At 39.2% G+C, this 22,515-nt stretch overlaps 1 protein-coding gene across 6 annotated transcripts in view; it reads left to right on the top strand.

Annotated features, from left to right (window-relative positions):
- SETBP1 (SET binding protein 1) overlaps nucleotides 1-22,515 on the top strand; it is a 383,472-nt gene that overhangs the window by 290,799 nt on the left and 70,158 nt on the right. For 3 of the 6 annotated variants that reach the window (XM_082355669.1, XM_082355667.1, XM_082355671.1), the window contains one exon: nucleotides 4,158-4,265. The exons of 2 other annotated variants lie outside the window; for them this stretch is intronic. In XM_082355669.1, the coding sequence (XP_082211795.1) occupies nucleotides 4,158-4,265 (108 nt within the window). Of the gene's footprint in view, nucleotides 1-4,157; nucleotides 4,266-6,510; nucleotides 15,759-22,515 lie in introns of those variants that run through there. One more of the 6 variants, XM_082355672.1, reaches the window with a different exon arrangement.

The raw sequence follows: 22,515 nt of genomic DNA, 5'->3' as shown, positions 1-22,515 counted from the left end.
CATACATACATACATACATACACACACACACACACACACACCAGAGCCCCTCAGGGCATCAAGGCCCCATTCACACAAGACCCAGGAAATGAGCTGGAGCAGGAAGCAGGTGCAGGGAGCAGACCCACAGCCGCAGTGGGTTTTGGAGGCCCCTTGTTTGCAGTCTGCATTAACCTTGGGCTGTTGCAAAGGCCAAAGCTTGGCTCGCATTTGAGATCTGAAGCTCTGACATTCAAAAAGCTCCAAAGCAAATGAACCTGAGTGAGCAAATAATTAAACCACAAAGAAAAATCCAGTATTGAAAAAAATATTAGCAATCTGGTATAAACTTCGGAGAACCACACTGTTGAGACGTAATCTGGCCCTTACCAGCCCTGCTGTGCCTAGTCTCTGCACTAGAACACAAGTGAGCCATATCGTGTCTATGGCTTTAGAACGGTGAGACAGGTACAGGGCCAAGGTTCCATTCCAGACCGGGAGCGATGATTAGTAGGGGTTAGGGGCACGGAATTCCAAGTGCTCCCCAGCTCCATCACTCACTAGCTGGGTGATCCGGGTGAGTCTCTTCCTTCCCTGTGCCCCACCCCCTGAATAATGATATCCTACATCATAGATGTGCTGTGAGAATTAAAGGAGGGACTTCATGTAATATGCTTAGAACAGAGCCTGGCATATAGGAAGTGCTCAAAACGTATTTTTTTTAATTGTTGTTGTTATTCTGAAGCCTGTGGACCCTGAGGTTAAAATAAAAAATATGGCCTTTGCAATCAGACGTACCTGACATACCTGCACCTCAGTTTACAGAGCTGAGTCCCAATTCTGTGACTTACTAGCTCTGAGACCCTGTAAGCATATAACTTAACCTCTGAGCATGTTTTCTATATTTAAAATGGGGGAAAATAGGGTCTATTCTGGGACTTACTGTAAGGATTAAGAGTTGATGGATATGCAGAATGTACAGAGAGTTTCTAACCTGTAGTAAATCATCAATACAAGGCAGCTCTTTTTGTCTTCAGATTTCTCCTGTCTCAAACCCTGAAATGATTCCTAAACTTTCATTATGAGGCCATCTCCCAGGGCACTGAAAGGCTTTGCTTAATCATCAGGTGAAATGGTTCTAAAATTGCTTGTCAAGGATGTACTAGAGAGGAAGGTCTTCCGTTGTATGTTCTTTCTGATACCAAGTAGAAAGAGCCCAGGGCAATGGCTTTTGGACATGTTTAGTTCTATTTTGGATACTTACAGAAAAAGAAATAGAGGAAGTATGTGTGTACAAGTAATATTCTGGGGAAAGAGAAAGGGGAAAAAAGAGCAAAGAAGGGAGGGATGACAGATAAACTTAATCTAAGTTTGGTTATAAACCCTGGCAAATGTTCAATCCAGAATGAGCACCAGCCAGAAAAACTGGCTGCAGCTGGCAAATGTCCCAAATCATTCTGTAGAATGAGAGCCCATGAGTGGGGAAATGCTGCTTGATAGATGGATTGTGAATAAAATGCTGCCTTCCAGTCACTAGCCTTTGAATTACCCTGATATGTTGATTTAATTCAGATCCTTGATGTTTCCTGAGCGTTGACTTTTTAACCTTAATTGTCTTCTGATTTATTAGTAAATCACTGTGCTTTTTATGTTTCCCTGGTAGAAGTTTAAACCTTGTTTCCCAGAATAATTCTGTAACCTGGGGCAGATCTTAGGGCGGCCAAGCTCAGTGGCCTATCAGCCTGTAAACACTAGTGTCCCTTAAGCTTTAGCCCTGGGCCACCCAGCTGAAAGGAGACTGTCCCAGAGAGCCCCTCACTGACACCGCAGATAAGAAGTTCTGAGTTTGTAAATTCTTTCCCAGCTTCCCAAGAGCAGTCTTCAAGTACCAGAAAGTTCACTGGTATGACACAGCTTTCAGCTTGAGGGCCACGTACTCTCCCTATTCTTGAGTCTGGGATTAAATACACAGCTTCATAAAGTTTCCATATTCCTAAAACAGATCCCTCCTCCCACCACAGCCAGGGCAGTACCCAGCCCATGGGCCAACACTAGTTTGGGAAGAGGGAGAGAAAAATAGCTCCATTATTCCTCTCCTTGCAGAGGAAACTGACAGTCACAATTGATGACATAAAACACTGAGACAGGCTCATATTTTAAGAATGTCAATACAAATTTCACCCTCAGAGGCCCAGATTTCAAGAGGCATCGTGTCATGTTTTTTGCAGGCTAGCTTCTCTCCTGTTCCTACTGCAGAGAGGGCAGGAGAGAAGCCAGGAGCCAGGCTTTGTAATGAGGTGTCTGCCTCTGCAGAGGAAACAATGTCATTTTATCTTACATCGTGTAGTGTTAACAATCACGAAACCCTAAAGAGTGAGCATTCAGAATCTAAAACTAATAACATAATTCTACCCAGAATTTACACTCGTCACAGCACCTTTCACCTCCCTTATATGCTGATCCTCACGAGGTCCCCCTAAGGTGGGCAGGGCTGAATATGATTAGCTCCATTTAACAGATGAGGAGGCAAAATTTCAAAGGAGGACTGTTACTGGATGTCAAAATAGAAAGCTGAGTCGCTTTCATTCCTAACAAAGTGGATAACACCAAGCGTCGTGAACTTTGTGGGTGGATGTGAAGATGTATGTCTACCAAGCCCCCTTCAGTCCCCTCCACCCCGGCCTGATGTGCCTGCCCATGATGGCACTCGGTGAATTAGAGCTGTCGGCTGACATTTGTATAAAGCTCCAGGATGTGATGCTGTTTGACATTTCTCATAAAATATCTTTAATTATTTCAGATCTCTTGATAATAGGCACTATTATCACAATTTTTTTCCAGTTTTATTGAGATAAAATTGACATATAACTTGTATTAGGTTAAGGTATATAAGATAATGATTTGATATATGTATATATTACAAAATGATCACCACAATAAGTTTAGTTAGCATTCATCATCTCGCATAGTTACAAATAATTTTTTCTTATGATGAGAACATTTAAGGTCTACTCTCCTAGCTACTTTCAAATATACAATAAAGTATTGGTAACTATCATCACTGTGCTGACCATCACATCCCCCAGATGTTCCTATTTTAAAGGTGAGGACATTGAGCCTCAAGGAATGAATGATTTGTCTAAGATCGTGTATATAATAAGTGGCTGAACCCAAACTTGAACCCAAATCTGTCTGACTTCAGAGTTGGTGCCTTTTCTCCTTTACCAAGGCGCAGATTTGAACTCATTTGTTCCACAATTTTTGGTTGGTGTGCCCATGAGACCCGCCTCAGGTGGGCTTTTCCTCTCACCTCTGGTGTCCTGCTCTGGAAGCTGAGCACAGAGCAGGGCTGGGCTCCCATCTGGTGAATGGTACCTCAACAACTCTTATGAAATGACTCTCGTGGACATTTGGGCCCATAGAGACCCAACCCAGATCTGCGGTTGCTTCCCATTGTAATCCAAGAGGTCAACTCCCATTTCTTCAGAATTTTTCTGCTTGGAACTGTATTCCTGGTAACTGCCTGTTTTTAACTTTATCCCTAAGCCTTTCATATTTTTTTGGCCCTTTGCTCTAGAATGACTTCAAAGGAGTTGCCTCACTTTAATCAAATTTAGTGTGCTAGTGGCTGCGCCCATTAGCAGTGTGGCTCAGCCTGAGGCTCAGTGCACAATCGTGACACAAAATGGTGGTCAGTGAACATTTCTGAATAGCATTATCTTTCATAATTTCAGACAATTTAGTAAAGTTTGGTCCATGGAGATGATCACAGAGGTATATGATTCCACTACATATAGTGGAATAATTTTTTTGTTTGTTGAACAAATCTGAAATTTTGAGCCATATTGATAGAGCTGGTGGTTTTGTTGTAAGGATTTGGGAAGAAAGTGTTCCAGATCTAAGTGCTAGCAAATGATTCACATGAATATAAAAATGACAAATAGCTCTTACATAGAGAGGCTCTGAGACAAACAAAACATGGTCTAATTTCAAGAAAACTCACGTGATGCGATTTAATATTTATTTTTTCTGAACACCATCTACTGTTTATATATTGGCTGACAGAGATGAAATATGTAACGGTCTTGTTCCTTTATTCATGTTCTTCATTTAATAGATTTATAAATATAGGAGTTCCTTTCTGGTTACTAAATTCATATTTCTGAAAACCTCTGTAGATGCTAATTTGGAGGTAAGGAACCTTCAGAGTTCATCCACTGAGCACCTGCTGATCCGGTGCCACCATGTGCTGGGTACTACTGTGGTTGAAGCAGTGGCCAAGAGAGGTAACGTTTTGTTCTCACAGAGCTTATATTCTGGTCTTGGTGGGCCCAGACGATAAGGCAATAAGTCTATAATAGAATTTCAGATATCAATAGATACTAAGAAGGCAATAAAGCAGGTTAAGAGGATGTAGAGTGACTGGGGGTGTTTTAATACAAATGTCAGGACACGTATTTTGTAAATTGATTGCCGAAATAAGTTTGCACAGTAAACTGTTTTCAGGGCTCAGCATTATTTGATTACAACTTGCAACTTGTTACAGACTATGGCTGTAGTAAGGTACGATTGAGGAAATTTTACTACAATATGTATTAAAAGAGCCAATTTCATAGATCTTAGATTCAGAATTAGAAGGGAACTTAGAGGTCGCCCTTCTAGGGAAACGGCAAAGACTCTAGATATAAAATCGAGAAACACCAGTTTTCTAGGCCTGTGAGGGTGCAGCCTCTACAAACCAGTATTTCACTCTGGGTCTGTGTTTATTCACCTGTGAAATGAGAGGGTTGCATTAGACCAGTGTTTCTCAAAGTGCAGCCCCCGGACTGATAGCATCACCCCCACTTGAGAACTCATTTGAAATGCAAATTCTCAGGCCTCATCCAGAACCTACTCAATAAGAACCTCTGAGGCTGGACATCAGCAACTGGTGTTTTAACAAGCTCCCCTCCCCACCCCCGCCCCACTTCTACACACGCTCAAGTTTGAGAACAGCTGTTCTGGATGATCGTTACGTCTCTTGATTCTAGCTGTAACCTGCTGTGAATCCCCAAGGCAGAGCAGTGAAACCCGGCCAGCACACTTGCCCCATCTCACCATAATCTCTCAGGTTCCAGTGGCTTCGTTCTCTCTCTCTTCGGATCTGTGAGCAAAGCTGCAAAGCCGTCAGCTTCCATAGGTGACTCTAACTCCCAGGGCATGCACCTCCCTTAAAAAATCTATATCCGGTCTTACATGGGATCAATGCTTACAGTCACCTTGTATCTAAGCAAATTGAATAAAGCTGGGAGCTCAAGCAAACCTGCTTATTTATCTCACGCCAAGGGAAACAACTTTCAGTTCTGCAGGACTTGACACCTTTGTCAATAAAATCTGCAGATTGCACAATATAGAGTTGTTTTAGAATTCATCTTTTTGACAGTAACAGGACTTTCCAAGAGAAGAGCATCTAGGGGTTATTGTGGCAGACATATCTTTGCCCTGAGATCACTGACTGCCCTGCCCATGTTTACATTTTACATGGGAACCATTCAGTGAATTTGCATCAGTATAGAGAAGAATAAGGAAAGAATTTTAATACACATGCCCCCCCTTTTTTTTCATACATCTAAAGAAGGCAACCAGATTTGATTTTTTTTTAAGAAGCACTTAGTTTTAATAGCTGATTAGCCTGCAATAAGGGCAAACTTGTGTTTTCCTTCTAATCAGCAATAAAAACAACAGGGTATTACGTTTGCAGTTGCTTCGCTGCAACATCTTTCCAAGATTTTCTCTTCACACTGTTTGAAAGTGCCATATACATTGGAAATGTGCATTTATATTCAGAGCGGGCTTATTGTAGAAAGCATAAAAAAGCTCCCTATAAAGCAGAAGTTTAGGGAAGGTGGGGTGGAGTTGAAGGTAGCAAAAAGCCCCTCAGTTGCTTGATTGTGTGAATTGAAGTTCCTGGTAGAGTGAATCGGCATTTGTGGTTTCACAGTTCTGGAATAAATGACACTTCCAATAACATTCTCCTATACAGGTGTAAAATATACAAATTGGGTGAGGAAAATGGTAGCATCATTGAAATGCATAAAAACAAGAAAAGCCTAGGAAGCAAGCATATGGCAGGGAGCCGGCCTGGGAGGCGGGGGCACCCTGGAGGGTCCTCACACTGCGGCTGTCTGGAGCAGCCGGGAGCACAAGCTCCATCTTCCACCTCTAATTCGGATGATTCTGTGATTATTATATCATTTGGATATTCCCTGCCTCGAGTCTTTTTTTTTCTCTTTATTCATGGCTCTGGTTTGCATTTTTGTTCCCCCTCAACTCTTCTGAGTTTGGCACGAGTAGTTGAAAAGTATATTAAACCAAGCAACAGTGCAACCTTTTTGATTGTATCTATACAATGGTGGTAAAAGAACAAACTTGGTGAGCTGTAAGATAAATTGTTATCCATGCAGATAAATTGCAGAGACTGAAAGAGTTATGTTTTATGTATTTCCCTTATAGCTGAATATATTTGACTCTTCTTCTTCTTTCTGTTCCTAGGAGATCATATAATTCCCTGCCGACTTATGAAGGCAACTTTTAAAAGCCTTTTTTGACTCTAATTTTAAACGCTTTGGAAGTGAGTGTGGCATTATTGGGGGCACTCCAAGCTTTAGTGAGGAGCCTGGCTCTAGTACCAGTTTCCTCTACAAGCCCAGTCCACGGCCTGAGGTCACCTTGTGTTTCTGCACCTGATTTTATGGATGGCAACACCAAGATCTAGAGCAATTAACAGATTTGCCCAAGGTCACAGGATGACTTCATTTCAGCCACAACTATAGTTGTAATTACAGTATGTGAGCCCTCTGAGGAGTTACTGAAAAGCCCTGTCTAATATTTCCCTCAGGTTCCAGACCCCCAAGCCTAGTAGTGAACTTACTAGGTGGGAGCCATGCCTAGTGAGTAAGTCCCAATCAGGACACTAATAAATAAATGAGGTGAGGTAGAACATGAAGGGACCCATTTTAGTTTACAGAATCATAGGGCTGAATGCTTTTGTGCGTACCCAAACAAGACTAGGAGAAAAAAGGTATGAAAGAATTTTTTAAATAATAAGTAATTGTTAAGCGCTTACTAAGTTTTAGGTGCTATTCTTTCTTTCTACCTATGCACTAATATCTTGCAGAAAAACCCGAACGAATTTTTTGGCCAACCCAGGACGTGCTCTATATGCATAATCTCATTTTTCTGTTGACCAGCCCTAAGGAACAGGTACTATTATTATCCCCATTATACAGATCAGGGAAATGAGGCCCAGAGAGGTGAGGTAGATTTCTCAAAGGGACTAGAACTATGGTTTGCCCTGAGCCAGCCTCATTGCAAGTCTGTGTTCTGTACCACAGCACCACAGGCCTGCCACTCAGGGCAGGTCTGCCTGTCTAACCTGAACCCCTCACACTGCAGCAGCAGCCCTTTTTCCTCTTGCCAAGAAACAACAGAAATGGCCATCACCCATGACAGCTTGAGTGGCTTCTTCTAGACTTGGTGACAACTATAAGCCATCAGCCTACTTCAGTAACCCCTACTTTTCGTCCTTTTCCCATAGATTGTGCTGGTATGAAACTGGGGAAGAACCACAGCGGTAAATCCCCATTTGCTGTCTGTCTTTGCACAAGTAGCCCATCTTTTCTGAATTTCAGTTTTGTCATGTATCAAAAGATGATTATCCCTGCCCTGCCTATCTTGTAAAAGGTACAGAATCAAAAGGCCATATATGATATAACTATAACTATATACTGTATAATGATAAGCTGTTGATGTTGTTATGATTATGATTGTACATCATTAGGGTGTGGTGTGGATTAAATGAGGTCATACATCTAAAGGACTTCGCTCTAATAGTTCCTGACACATAGTGGGCACATACTGGTTACTACCTTGCTAATTTTTATCATCATCATTACCAGTGTCCCCTGAAATGATTTAAAGTTTCAATATAAAGCTCAGTCCACACTCAATTTGCAGAAAATGCTCAGTGCCTCTGAGATAAGCAGCAGGAACTATTGTTTCCATTTTCAAATAACTTGTAACTTTGTCCAGATTCTACTTCCCTATAGCTATGTTATTCCTCTCTCTTTTTACCCAGCATGTAATGATATAACAGTAATAATAATAATTCTGGCTTAATGCACTTATTAAATTTGACTATCTAAAGCTCTGGAATCCATCAATGAGCACAGTCGTACTTATTGTGTACGAATCTCACACCAGGCCACGGTTACTTGTGTGTTGATTCTTTTCCTTCTCCAAAATGATCTTAATTTAAATCAATGATCTTAATTTAAATCAACAATTTAAATCAACTGTTCTGCTTTTACAGTGTCTAGATGCCAGTCTCTCCATTTTTCAGTAATCACTTTGTAATCCACCATTTAGTACCTCCAGGGTTACTTTTAATCAGCTTTTAGGACTATAGATTCTCTGTTGTTCATTTGCAGTTGTCAGCCTTTAACCAGCTACATTGTCATAAGTACCATGATTTCCTCCCAGATTTACAATGATGTCTAGAGAAATCCTGAAGGGGAAGCTAACATAACTTTCTGTTTTAAAAACAGTATTTGGAGCAGAGAACTAGTGTATTCAATACTCTAGTAAGTCTTGTTGCCTGAAGAAAAACACAAGCAATTTCTAGGCTTTTTGGTTTTAAAGTGAGGAAGAAAAATATATGTTTGCCACAGAGTATCCAAGGAACAACTGTAAAGTGATATTGCTTCTTCTGGTGTGCATAACCAAACAACTCCATCCCAGTGGGCATTGCTCCTCGAGATGTCACTATGTTACCTTATCCCAGAGACATTCATAGATTAACATATTCAGAGGTCCTTCTGCAGAACAGCCCTGAGTTATTTTGTTGACTATTCCTAGATATATTTGATATTTGAGAGATAGATACAGAATAAGGTGACTATAAAACATTGAGACTCAATGCCGTGACACCCAAACTCCAAAATGAGGACTGTTGTCTGCCCAGCAGTGACCAGACAACACGGATTCTGTTACAGCTGGCTCTGCTCAAATGTTTTGTAGCTCTCTTGGAAATTCTTTTAAAGCTCTGCCACATTCTTTTGAATATCTGAACTATCTTCATCTTTGGAAGGAAGATGTGATTTATGGAAATGGCTGAATCACTTGGAGCCAAGTCTGGCAGGGAGGTCAAGATGGGTAATGTAGTTTAGAATTACCCATTTTAGATAAGAGTGCTGTCAGGGTTTTCTCAGCAATAACCGGTTTGTTTCTCTCAGTGAAGATCAAGCAGTTTATTATCCTTAAGCTTACAGTAGAAAAATACACATAATTAAAACAAATTTATTATTGATAACCCCAGTCTTTATTCCCATTTATGATTACATTTTAGCAGAGTAGCATGTACATGCATATATAAAATTGTGGGCATGTGTGTGGGTTGATTATGTATAAATAGGCAGCTTGATCTGTAGTTAGACAAACAGACATGTACAGATAGATATAGCTAAGTATACTGTTTCTCATGGGATATTTTTCATTCCCTTTTCCCAGACATAGTTTCCAGGATTCTCCTATAAATGTGGACCTTTTTCATTGTTGGTATTCCTCTAAGATAAGCAATTCTTAACCTTTTTTTAAGGTTGCATACTTATTTTAGAATCTGCTAAATATTATACACCCTTTTGTAGAAAAAATAGAAATGAATACACATGCATGTGATTTGGAAAAGAGGGGACATGAATGCCCTGTCCAGAAGTTTTGTTTTAGGATTTAGAAAGAAAAGTGACTTCAAATTCCATATCATAGCATATATTTATAGAAGCAAGTTAAACATTACTTTTCAAATAGAAGCTCCATATTATTTATTATATAGCATCTTTAGTTAATTAACTGAATTTTAGATTGCCTAAATAAGGCTTAAAAAATGTGATGATAGTAAAGAAGGAGAAAAGTGAGTGGGTCACTTTGTACTGACAGTAAGATATAACAAACAAGATATGCTTTAAAACTCTTCTTCTACAAAACATTTAGAAGCTGAGTAAAGTGTAAAAGACATCTTTATAAATGTATATACAGGTTTGGGAGGGCGTTGAGTCTTAGAAGTTACAATTGATCAGCAAGCCCTAATACAAAGAGGTAGGTTGTCTTAAAGGCAACAGTGTTTCTGGGGGCATCTGCCTATCCCTGGGTGTCCAGACTTTTTGGTTTATTGGGCTTCACATACAGAACAGAAGACAAATGCAGTGTGCATGCATTGTGGGATGTATGATCCAAAATCCCTTCATAAATGCTAGATTTTATAAGGCAGAATCCTCAGTGGAAGAGTAAGGTAGACTATAACCCACCTCACAAGGAGAGAAAGGACTCTCACCTGAATCCACTCTGGTTGGAGGGAAAAGTCACCTCTAAGAAATCTTAACCCCAAGACAGTTTTCACATGAATGAGGGCCAAAAGAGATACTTTTTGTGACTTGAGAATGACCAAACCAAAATTTTGGTTTAAAATGCTCTTGGCTGGTGGAACCCCTAGGCACCTAGCAGATGTGTATATTATACCTGGAAAAATGCATTTAGAAACCCCTTGACTCAAAATGTCAAAAACATGAATCATGATCAAATATAATGCAAAATGCATGAAGCAACAAGCTTTTATGAGTCAGCAGAAACAACAAAGAGTTATAATTAGACCCACTGAGTCTGCAAAAATGTGAATCACCCTCAAATATAAACTAAGTAAGCTTGATGTGTCTGAAAACATGAAGGAGGACATCAAAAGATGAATCAGTACAATAGACTGTGAAATATGAAAAGGCAGATTTGAAAAGTACACAAGTAGAAATTCTAAAAATGAAATATATAATAATTTAAATTAGAAACACAATGATGGATAATATAGCAAATTAGTCAGAGCTAAAGAGAGAATCACTGAAGCAGAATATAGGTCCAAAAATATTGTATATAATATACACAGAATATAGAGGAAATTAATAAACAAAGTGTAAAATCATAGGATAAAGAACAGTTTTTCATGCATTTTGTTGAAGGTCCAGAAAAGAGATAGTAGAAGGAATAGGAAACACTATCATACTTAAGAATTTCCAGAATAGATGAAAGGCATGAATCTCCAGAATCAAAAGGCCCAAGAAATTCCAACAAGATGTGTTTACCCCCACCAAAAAAAAAAAAAACTCAAAGTAGACACTGTAATCAAACAGCAGCCAGGAGGAAAAGATAAATAATCTTAAAAAAAAATAAAAAATAAAAACAACCTTTAGGCTTTTAGGTGCCTTCTTTACAGTAACAATGAAATCCAGTAGACAGCTGAAAACTACCTTCAAAGTGCAGAGAGAAAAAATGTCAAACTGGAAAAATATTCACAACAATACAATCTTTCAAAAACAAAAATAAAGATACTTCAAATAAAACTGAGACTGTTTAGTACCAATAGGCTCTCCCTAAAGAGATTCCTAAAGTTTGTACTTCAATAAGAAAAAATATTATTCCAGAAAGAAAATCTGAAGTAAGAAGATATAGTGAATAAAGAGAATGGAAAAACTGTGGATAAATGTAAATATGCAAACATTGGCTACACAAAATAATTTTTAAAATGTCTAATTTGCAGTGTTAAGGACAAAATAGAGGTAAAATGCTGAATAATTATAGTATAAATGGTTAGGAGTAATAAGGTTAAAATACTCAAAAATTACTTTACTGTTTTGAAAAAGGCTAATGATACTAACTTTCAACATTATTACATTATTACATTAAATATGGATTTTAGAAGGTCTAGGGTAGTCTCTGAACAGATAGCATTAAAGGTATAACTTATAAATAAGGAAAAAGGAATGAGAAAAAAAGAAATCAAAAAAGGAAGAAACATAAGAAACTGAAAATTGTACAATAAAACTACAAATAAATCAGTAATCACAGCAAACATAAAAACTTAAAAAAGATCAGATTGGATCTTCAATTTCATAATCCAGAAATATGCTAGTTATAAGACATATACCTAAAATATATGAAAACATATGACTGAAAATAAAGGTATGGGAAAAAAATATACCAGATAAATAGTAATAGAAAGCTGGCATACTGATACATTAATATCATATAAAATAGTCTTTAATGACTTTCACCTTAAAAAAACTATTGGTAGTCATAAAGGTCATCATACAACATTAATGACAGAATGTTCAGTTAAAACCAAGATTTATAAATTCCAATTGAATGTACATAATAACATAGATTAAAACTATATAAAGCAAAGATGACAAAAAGAGAAATTGACAAATTTGATCTCAGAATGAAATATTTCAACCAATCTTTCTCAGTAATGGATCAAGCAAACAAGAACAGATTGAGTAAGGATATAGTAAACTGGAGAAAAACAACTTGCAAATCTTATTTTAATAAACATACATAAATGTCACATCCAACTAATAGAAAATATGACAAAGCAAATGTAGAACAATAATGAAAATTGATGACAAATTTCAAAGAATCATAATCATAGACGTCATATTCTTTAACAAAAGGCAGTTAGATTAAAACTCAAAGACAAAAAGATAACTTTAAAGACCTCAAATCATTGGAAATTACATTTCTAATTAATGGATGGGTCAAAAAATTTAAAGTTGAATATTAGTAAAAATACTGTGTATCAAAACTTGTACGATGCAGCTAGGTTAGGTCTTGTAAAGAAATGTAAAAATGTAAAGATTTATATTAGAAAATAAGAAGGGCTAAAAGAGAAAAGTTTACTGCACAACTTAAAAAATTAGAAATTATTTTTAAATGAATATGTCCAAAGAAAGTAAGAACATCATAAGAAAGAAATCATAAAGGTAAAAGCAGAAATCAAAAAAAAAAAAAAAATACAAAACACAGATGTAAGAGAGAGGGTTAACAAAGTCAGGCATTTGTTTGAAAAGACTGATAAAACTAATGAATTTGTGGCAAGAATACTGGAGGGGGGAAGGGAAGGACAGAAGGAAAAGTAAGATAATAGAGAAAGAAGGAAAGACAAAAAACTGTATTATGCAGGGTATACAACTGCAGATGCCCTTGAGAGGAAAAGATTAATATATCATGAACAACTAGATGCCAATATATTTGAAAACTTAGGTGAAACAGGGGTAGATTTAGAAAAAGACTATGACTCACCAAAACCATTAAAGAAATTAATAGTTTAAAAGTTTCCCAATAAAACCTGTCCAGAAGATTTTCAGTTAGCTCTACCAAGTATTCCATTCTTACCGAAACCTGTCCATAGCATGGAAGAAGGAACTCTCCTCAAAATACAGTCTAGATCATCATTGTCAAACATAAACTGAGAAAATAAACAGCCAGATTCACACAACATAGATATAAAATAGATATACATAAACATAGATATAAAAATCCCAAACAAAATAATAGCAAACCTAATCTAGCAATGTATCATTATTTGAAAAAATATATTCTGACCAAGTTTGATTTAACTCAGTAATGCAGTTTTGATTTGACATTAGGAAATATATTAGGGACTTCCCTGGTGGCACAGTGGTTAAGAATCTGCCTGCCAATGCAGGGGACACGGGTTTGAGCCCTGGTCCGGGAAGATCCCACATGCAGCAGCTAAGCCCGTGCACCACAACTACTGAGCCTATGCTCTAGAGCCTGCGAGCCACCAACTACTGAAGCCCGCGTGCCACAACTACTGAAGCCTACGTGCCTAGAGCCCATACTCCAGCAACAAGAGAAGCCTCTGCAGTAAGAAGCCCACACACCGCAGCGAAGAGCAGCCCCCGCTCAATGCAATTAGAGAAAGACCGCACGCAGCATCAAAGACCCAACGCAGCCATAAATAAAAATAAATAACTTTTTAAATAAGAAAGAAAATATATTAATGTAACTCCCCATATTAACAGAACAAAGGAGAAAAGCCATATGATTATCTTAATTGATGCTGAAGTCGTTCAATGAAAATCAACATTCATTTGTGATAAAAGCTGTTGGCAAAGTAAGAATAGAAAGAAACTTCATTATAAAGGATATCAAGAAAAAACCTTCCAGTAGGCAACGTACCACAACAGTGAAACATTCCTTCCCTTTAGTATCAGGAACAGGCAAGGATGCCCACTGTCACCACCACATAAATTACATAATTAACTGTAATAGGTGAAACTTTAAACTTTTAGAAAACACTTTATGACCTCAAGATAGGAAAGTATTTCTTAAGACAAAAAGAACAAGCCATAAAGAATTGATATATTTGACTCTCTTCATGGAAAATGTGTATCAAAAGACGTTATAAAGTTAGTGATAACCTATCAGCTAGGAAAATATTTGCATTTCATATAACCAACAAAGGAGGAAGATTCAGAATATTTAAAGAGCTCCTACAATTTAATAAGAAAAATACAAGCAACCTGATTTAAAAAGAAAACAACCTGGATAAAAAACATGAAAAGGACACAAGAAAAACGGTTAACCTCATTTGTAATAAGGAAAATGCAAATTAAAGCCACATCCAACAGATTGTCAACAAAGTCTGATACCAGTGGTTGGAAAAGCTGTACAGCAGTGAGGATTCTTTATACCCAGCTAGTAAGAGTATCAGTGAACACAATCATTTGGAAAACAATTTGGCTTTATATAGTAAAATTAAAGATGTAATTTCTCCACATCTTACTACTCAGCACTTCCATTCTTAGATATCTACTTTGGAGAAGCTCTTGCACACATGCACAGAAAATAAATATCAGAGTGCTCACGGGGAGTTTTTTTTTTGAATCACTAAACACTGGACACAGCTTGGGTGTCCACTGAACAAGAAAATGGATTAAAAAATTGTGAGCTATTCATACAAAGAAACGCTATTAGCAAAGAAAATGAACGAGCCAGCCACATCTACACATATCACCCAGGGTAAATCTCGGAAATTGGATGTTGACCAAGAAAAACATGTGACTGTTTCCATAAAGTTCACAAGTATGAAAAAACAAACAATATATTATTCAGGGATCCATGTATATATGATAAAATGCAAAGAAGGGGAGGTTGAGCATGGTTGCTTATGTATTTTCATACATTGCACAAGGATTTCCACTCAAGAGGGTAATTGGAACTAAAATCTAGGCCTTTATAGCTACTCCCAAGGCTTCTATCATGGTGTGAGCAATGCAACTCCACTTGGAAGAAAGGGGACCTTTTTCAAGTTTGCTCAAAGGCACCATGTCAGGGGTGGAGGTAACATACATGGGAGTGTCAAAGGAATTGTCAATATTCCATGTCTTAAGCTGGACGGTGGTACATAATTGGCCATGTTATTTACGTTTTGTAAGTGAACATATGAAGAACACTTTATTTAAATACAATATGCATACATATATAAAATATACATAGATATTTACATATGTAATGTATGCAGTTAAAATTTAATACATATTGGGTTAGACAAAAAGTTTTTTCCGTGTGATGTTAAAGAAATTATATCGGGGCTTCCCTGGTGGCGCAGTGGTTGAGAGTCTGCCTGCCGGTGCAGGGGACACGGGTTCGAGCCCTGGTCTGGGAGGATCCCACATGCCGCGGAGCAACTAGGCCCGTGAGCCACAATTACTGAGCCTGCGCGTCTGGAGCCTGTGCTCCCCAACAAGAGAGGCCGCGATAGTGAGAGGCCCGCGCACCGCGATGAAGAGTGGCCCCCACTTGCCGCAACTGGAGAAAGCCCTCGCACAGAAACGAAGACCCAACACAGCCATAGATAAATAAATAAATAAAATAAAAATTAAAAAAAAAAAAAAGCAACAGTCAAAAAAAAAAAAAAAGAAATTATATCAATAGTTTAAAATTTTCCCAATAAAACCTGTGCAGAAGATTTTCAGTTAGCTTGAACTAACTGAACCCGAACTTTTTGGCCAACCCAATACATGGAATATACACAAACTATATTCGTATAAGCTTTGTATGTATGATATATCTTAAAATTTTTAAATTTTGTATAAAGCACAGGGCATTAAGTTTTCTTAATATGGCTATCTTATTAACTAACAAAGGGAGTAAATAATGTATTTCTTATGGCTAATCACTATTTCTTTGGGGGAAATAGTGTATATTTTATATTATATACTTGTATCACGTATATAACCTTGCCAAATGATTTGAACTGATCTTTGTCTGGGAAATGTCTTTTCCCTACTTTGAGAAATCGGCACTCAGCAGGCCCATCATGAAGTTTGAATGAGGCGGCCCCAAAAACCCAGTACAGAGCTTATGTTTTGTTAAACATCAAGTAGCTACTGTCCTTGTCACTCTTTCTCTAAACGTGTAATACTTATGAATTTGCAGAGAATGGCATCTTTAAATAAAGCCTGATGGTCCGGAACGATGTTTGCCTGGAAGACAAAAAGTCTTCTCCAAACACCCTCTCAGAGAATGATGAAGTAGAGCCTGCTTGCCCAGGTCCAGGTTGTCAGTAAATCCGGGCTCTCGGCGTACAGTGTCCCCAGAACTTGTGAAGAAGAGGAACTTCCCATGTGGAGTCAGGGGCCTGAACGGAAGCCAGCTTCCCTCCTTAGCTCCAGTCAGCTCTGCAGTCACTCCTGGGAGCATCACCCTGTGCCTGTGTCAGCACCATGAGGAGAAAGCGAAGCGCCATTAGCACTGATACCTCTACCCATGAAGATGAAACGGTTGAACTAAGAATCCTTCCCTTTCGTATACAACTTTATAATTTCCAAAGGACTTTCACATGTGTGATCCCATTTGAGTTTCCAAGCACTGCTATGAAGGAGAGGAGAGAACAGCAGGTGTTAGCATTTCTGCTTCATAAGATGGAGAACCTCAAGTCCCAAGACAGAAAGTGACTTGCAAAGTTGAGTCAGGCAGGTCTTCTTGCTTCCCCTCCAGCACTCTTCCTTTTTACTCCATGGAGGATTGGATTACAGAAGAAACAAAGGAGAAGACAGAGGGACAAGGGTTAAAGATAGGGGACTGGCTGAAGAAAGGGGTGGAGGAAAAAGACAAAATGAGTGAAAGTTACAGAGGCAAGTCTCAGCCAGAGGGTATATTCCAGTGTTTCCTTTCAGCCCCATCACTCACTAGGAGAGAGCAGATTAGGGTGAGGGGCAACATTTGCCACAAGGAGAGTAGCATAATCAGGGATGAGCAGGCCCTCTTGAGGGTGTCTGGGACTGAGAACTGAAACTTAGGTCTCTGTATTCCAGGACCTTCTCTTTGTTTCTTCTTCACAGCAGTCCCCATTAGGCAGGAAGCATCTGCCCCTGTGATACTGGCTGATCATCCAGCTCTCTGAAATAGGCATCCCTAGTACCCTTTGGACATCACTTATAGCCACGATGACCTCAAGATGGTCTTGGGCCTTCACAGAAGCCTACCATGTCAGGACCCCACTCTGCAACAAGCACATACACCTTCCACTGTTGGCACAGAGGCCTTATGCTTGGCCTCTGCCAGTTGGCTCCCAGCTCTAATCCTTAAGTACTGCAGCATTGCCAGTGTGATGCTGAGTATTCCTGTGTAACTTTTTTTGTAAAGTTCTAGCCAAGCTCTGGCAAGATGCAATTGAAGACAAGAAGAAATAGTCTCCCCTTAGGTGGAGGTCAATATACAATGGTGCAATTCTTGAAATCTAAAGATTGAGTTTTTTAAACTAACAATTTGATCTCCATTGCCTTAGTGTAAATTGGAAATGGATACCATATCTTTAATGCTAATTAGGCATTGCATTACTTAGTCTTCCATGCCTCATGTAAATAACAATTAGCAATAATTTAGCAGTTGTATATGCTGGCATCTTCTAAGCCATACCATTGTATACCATTCCAAATTCCTTTGCATTAATTAGGATCATAAGCCAATCAGTACTAATTAGGAAGAAAATAAGTATAATAATAAATGCAACAAAATTAGTGATTTGTATCTTGTCGGTAGTTCCTTCTCTCTGCAGTTCATCAAATAGTCTTAATGCGTAGGAACTTCTTGTAATTGAAACTAATTATGAGGTTTCCCCTGCTACTTTGAGCCTCATGTTCAAATCCCACGAAGCTCATTAAATAAGTAACAAAACTGGAATCTTTAACACATATTGTAACTTGGATCATGCTAATTAGCACCACACGCAAAAGGCAGCTAGAGGCCGTTTAGCAGCCCCTGCTCTAGTTAAAGGAAAGGGAGATTGGGATCTCTACAGTTCTTCAGGGCTTTGAAGAAGCCAGGCCAGTGGTGGGAGAGTGCTGTGGTGAGAAAGTCTGTGTGGTATTTCAGGGGCAGAGAGGGGACTTGGAATCCCGGGCTAAGCTGTCCCCTGACTGGACATCTCCAGCAGTTCCCGTCATGTATGGAAAACACCTGAGGGGGCTGGTGGCCCAGTTACAGGGGAGTCTCATTACTCCAGGAATTTGCCCCACACTTGACTACTCTGTAGCTCTTGTTTTGGGCCAGTGATAGAGCTTTTCTCTTCAAGGTTGAGTGGCGAGCAGGAAGGACCCCAGAAAATTCACTTGCCCTGCACAGACTGAAATTGTATACACATAAACCCATGTGTCTGTTTCTAGTCAGACATATGTACCATTCAGTAGACATATTGACTATATTCACAGCTTCCAGCACTGATCTTAACGACTGCCGTTCCTTTTCCACGCACAGCTAGATCTGTAGATAGCTCTCGAGGCCTCGATTAAAAGATGCTTAGAAATCCACTCACCTTCCAGTCTAGCTCTCCTTCCCATGCCGTGGAGCAGTCTAAAGTCAAGCACTGGGCAGAGTGCTGGGGAAGGTTGGTTGGGGAAGTAAATCCACAGGGATGTTGGTTTATATGCACCCACCTATAGTACCAGAACTCTACAATAATAGTATTTACTGCTGTTTTATGAGAAGTCGTTCTAAAATAACCCTAACAAAAAACACTTGTTACTCTACCACTAGCTTGAGAGCTGGATGAGAAATAAGTCATGACAAAAGATTTCCAGGCCTCCAGTTGAATCAGAGCTAGTGATGTTAATGTTAAACCTTATATATTTGGCTGTTAATGTTAAACCTTATATATTTGGGGACAGAGTCTTCTGTTTCTCATATAATAAACAATTAATAATCCTGAACATCCTTCTAGCCTCAACTAAGGCCTCAGTCCTAAATAAAGAAGCTCCTACTACTTATTCTAGCTCATAAAAATCATTCATTTTTTAAACTCCTATAGCTCTGATTATTGATATGAGAACTACTTTTGCATGGCTCCATGTTGTTTGATGAGACTCTTATAGGCAAGTCTGGTCTCCCTAACCAGACCTATCTGTTATTCAAGAGCAGGGGTCCTCGTGTGTCACATCCCTTTTAAGCCCTACAGTGGCCGCTGGCTCAAAACCAGTTTCCAAGAAGCTCTGATTCATTGATTAATTAAGCATTTAAAAGATCATCCAGAATGCAGCATAACAATGATACTTTGAAAGTACAAAAATATAATTTTAATTATTCTTATATTATTCACAGTATCTTAAATGTTATGTGGAATAAATAAATACATACATACATACATAAATGTTATGTGGTATGAGTGGGTGGGAAGGCGAGAAGTCTGCAGTCTTGATATTAACTACCAAATGATACCTGAAAAGAACTCTGGGACATGTGCAGTATCTTATCATTTACATTACTTTATTCAATATTAATAAATTATGAAGTTGAAGCTTTGTCTCCACATAGACACAATGCAATAGAACGTTAGAACAACATAATTCATGGCAAACCCGCTTACTAATGCTCCATATTAATAGGGGAAATGATAGTTATTAGTTTGCCTGCATTGCTAAAATTAGCTGACCTGGTTGATCCATTTTATACTGATTGATTCAATTTGTCTGTGTATGCAGAGCCCCCAATATCACACACCAGTACTTTTGAGGACATAATTCTACATCATGTAATGCTGAATAATTCATACACCCTGCTACTAGTAGCTTACAGTCTAGAGGTTTTCTTATCAAGAGCTTGTGACTTGATCTAAAGAAATTAAATATAGCTGAATTAAAATGTTTAACCAAGAGAGAGAAAAAAAGCAGAACACAAAAATCTTGTTCACGTTTCTTTATTTAACCAGAGATTATACTTGCCAATATTCTTTTGTCCATAGTCCTGTGTCATACTATATGACAAAGGTCTGTTTGCATGCCTGCCACCCCCACTAGCACTGGGCTATGACTTCCCTGCTGGCAGGAAGGCCAACAACAGGTCTCAGAGTGTGTTTAAGCAAGAGGGATCCTATTTGGCATCAGGACGCCTAGACTGGGCTTCTGAGACAGAATTCCTATACCCAGTAAAGGATGAAACAGAAGTCTGGTCTTGGTTATTAGGGAACCAGTGCAGACGTTGAACTTGGACAAACAAGAGCACACTAGGGTTAGTAGAATCAAGTACTTAGACAGAGGCGCAGTCACAAGGGAGAAGCAGGAGCCGGGGATGAGAACCAAGGCCAGGTGGCAGAGCAGGGCAGCAGTGAGCAACCTGGGTGCTGGGCAGCCCACGTGTTGCCCTGAGGTTTTCTGTACTTGCTCCCGACTGGAAACAGAGTGAGGGATTGGGAGGGTGGGGGAGGGCTGCGGGGGTGGTGTTGAAGACTACAGTTAGAGCCCTGGGATTCTTACGAAGCCCCCTCCCTATCAAATCTGTTCAAAATGTATCGAAATCTTAACTAAATAGAAATTTTAAATTAAAAGTATACATGTATGTTTTAGGCTTGATAAGAAAACCTCTAAGAGTTCTACAGCTTTCCCATCTTATGATTTTCTCATTGAAAAAAAAAGAAAGAAAAAGCAGAAAAGTTGTATTTGGAATGTAATGAAGACCTTAAGCAGCAGCTAAGATGCTGCTAAACATCTATATAACTAGATTTAGGGTGTACCACTGAAACGCACACACACACACACACACACACACACACACACACACACCCCTAGGAAACTTTACACTAGACAGTATGCATGCTTTACATTTTTATCCACTTAAATGTGGTGCTGAGTTACAAAGACAGCATGAGCAACAAAGACGAGGCCAGGAGGCACTGAAGGACTCAACAAAATGGAGGTTACAGAGGTCCAAGTACTGACTACCTTGCAAATAGGATGCTTCTTCAGTATGTATGCATTTGTTCGTTCATTCATGTATTCATTCATTCTCCATTGGCTGAGCATCTCCTCTGAATTCAACACTGCACTAAATGCTCGAGCTACAGAGGACAGTTGTGTAGCATAGGGATGGCTGCATGACTGTGAGACAGACCGACAGACTTGGGTTCAAGTCTCAGCTCTTCCACTTGCTATGTAAAACCTTTTTGGTAAGCTGCATAGCCACTCAAAGCTTTGGTCTCCCCACGTGTAAAATAAGGACAATATTAATTCCTACCTTACTGGATATATGAGGATTAAATCCAATGATGCCTGAAAAGCTCTTAGGCCAGTGCATGGTACAAAGTAGGTGCACAAAAAATATAAGTTGTTTTTGTTGTTGCTTTTAAATGTCAGTGTTCTACCTGAGTAGAAAGTAGAGAGAGGCAAATGTTGGTTCACAGAAAGAGCTTTCTAACGGTGGCACTGTCCACACGAGATGGGTGCTTGAGGAGGCGGTGAGCTTCCCATCCTATCTCTGTCTGCCTCAAGCAGACCCTGGCTTTCCCAAAATCAGGGACGTGGGTGAAGGGACTCCTCTTTGAGAGGGAGGCTGGGACAGATGTGCTGCACAGGCTTTTCCAACCCTGCATTCCCAGTCAACTGTAGCGGGAAAGGAAGTAACATTTCTGATGGCACCCTGTGTGCTGGCCCACTGATTGTTGCTTTACAGATGTGTTCTGATTTGAGCCTTGCAAAACCCCACAATGAAGGTACTGCTACTCTCTTTTTACAGTTAGGGAAACTGAGGGCCAAGTAATGTACCCAAGATGGCACAAGCAGGAAATGGTTGAAAAGACATTAGCCCCCAAATCCGTGGTCTTTCACTGCACAGCATTCACTTTCAGTTAATTCATTCTGAGAATCCTCAGGAAAGTGGTCCAAGACAAAATGAAGTCAAAATGAAATGTTCTCGCAAATTTAGGGGAGATGCACCTCTTTGCATCTCCAGATCTTGTGCCCCTGCCTAAAAAAGAAAAAAAAAAAAAAAAACCCTGCCTAAAAATACCTCATATCCAAGAAGTCTGAAAAGCTCCCTCAGAAAATCGTCACTTCCCCACACTGATCTCTTTTTGAAAAAAGCAAAGCCACTCTGTTAGCTAGCTACACTGATGAAAAACAGGCCCAAACCGAACATTCCAGAAATTCACTATGGAACCCAATCTTTCAGATCTGGGATCAGAACGGGACATGGGGTGAAGGGGTGGTGGATGATGAGCGTTGAGGAGAATCTTTTTTTTTTTTCTGTCAAGAGGAACAGATTACATTCTTGAATCCTTCACCATGTTATAAACAAGACTAAGCACACAGCATTCCTTCCGAAGCACATGGCCCTGTTTTTAAAACACAGGTCTGGTCTCCCCTGGAATTTAGTGTTTGTCTC

The sequence above is a fragment of the Balaenoptera borealis genome, assembly GCF_965194805.1.
Source record: "Balaenoptera borealis genome assembly, chromosome: 14".
NCBI classification, from domain to species: domain Eukaryota; kingdom Metazoa; phylum Chordata; class Mammalia; order Artiodactyla; family Balaenopteridae; genus Balaenoptera; species Balaenoptera borealis.
The sequence above is the reverse complement of the archived record's forward strand: the minus strand, read 5'-3'. Positions and strand labels throughout refer to the sequence as shown.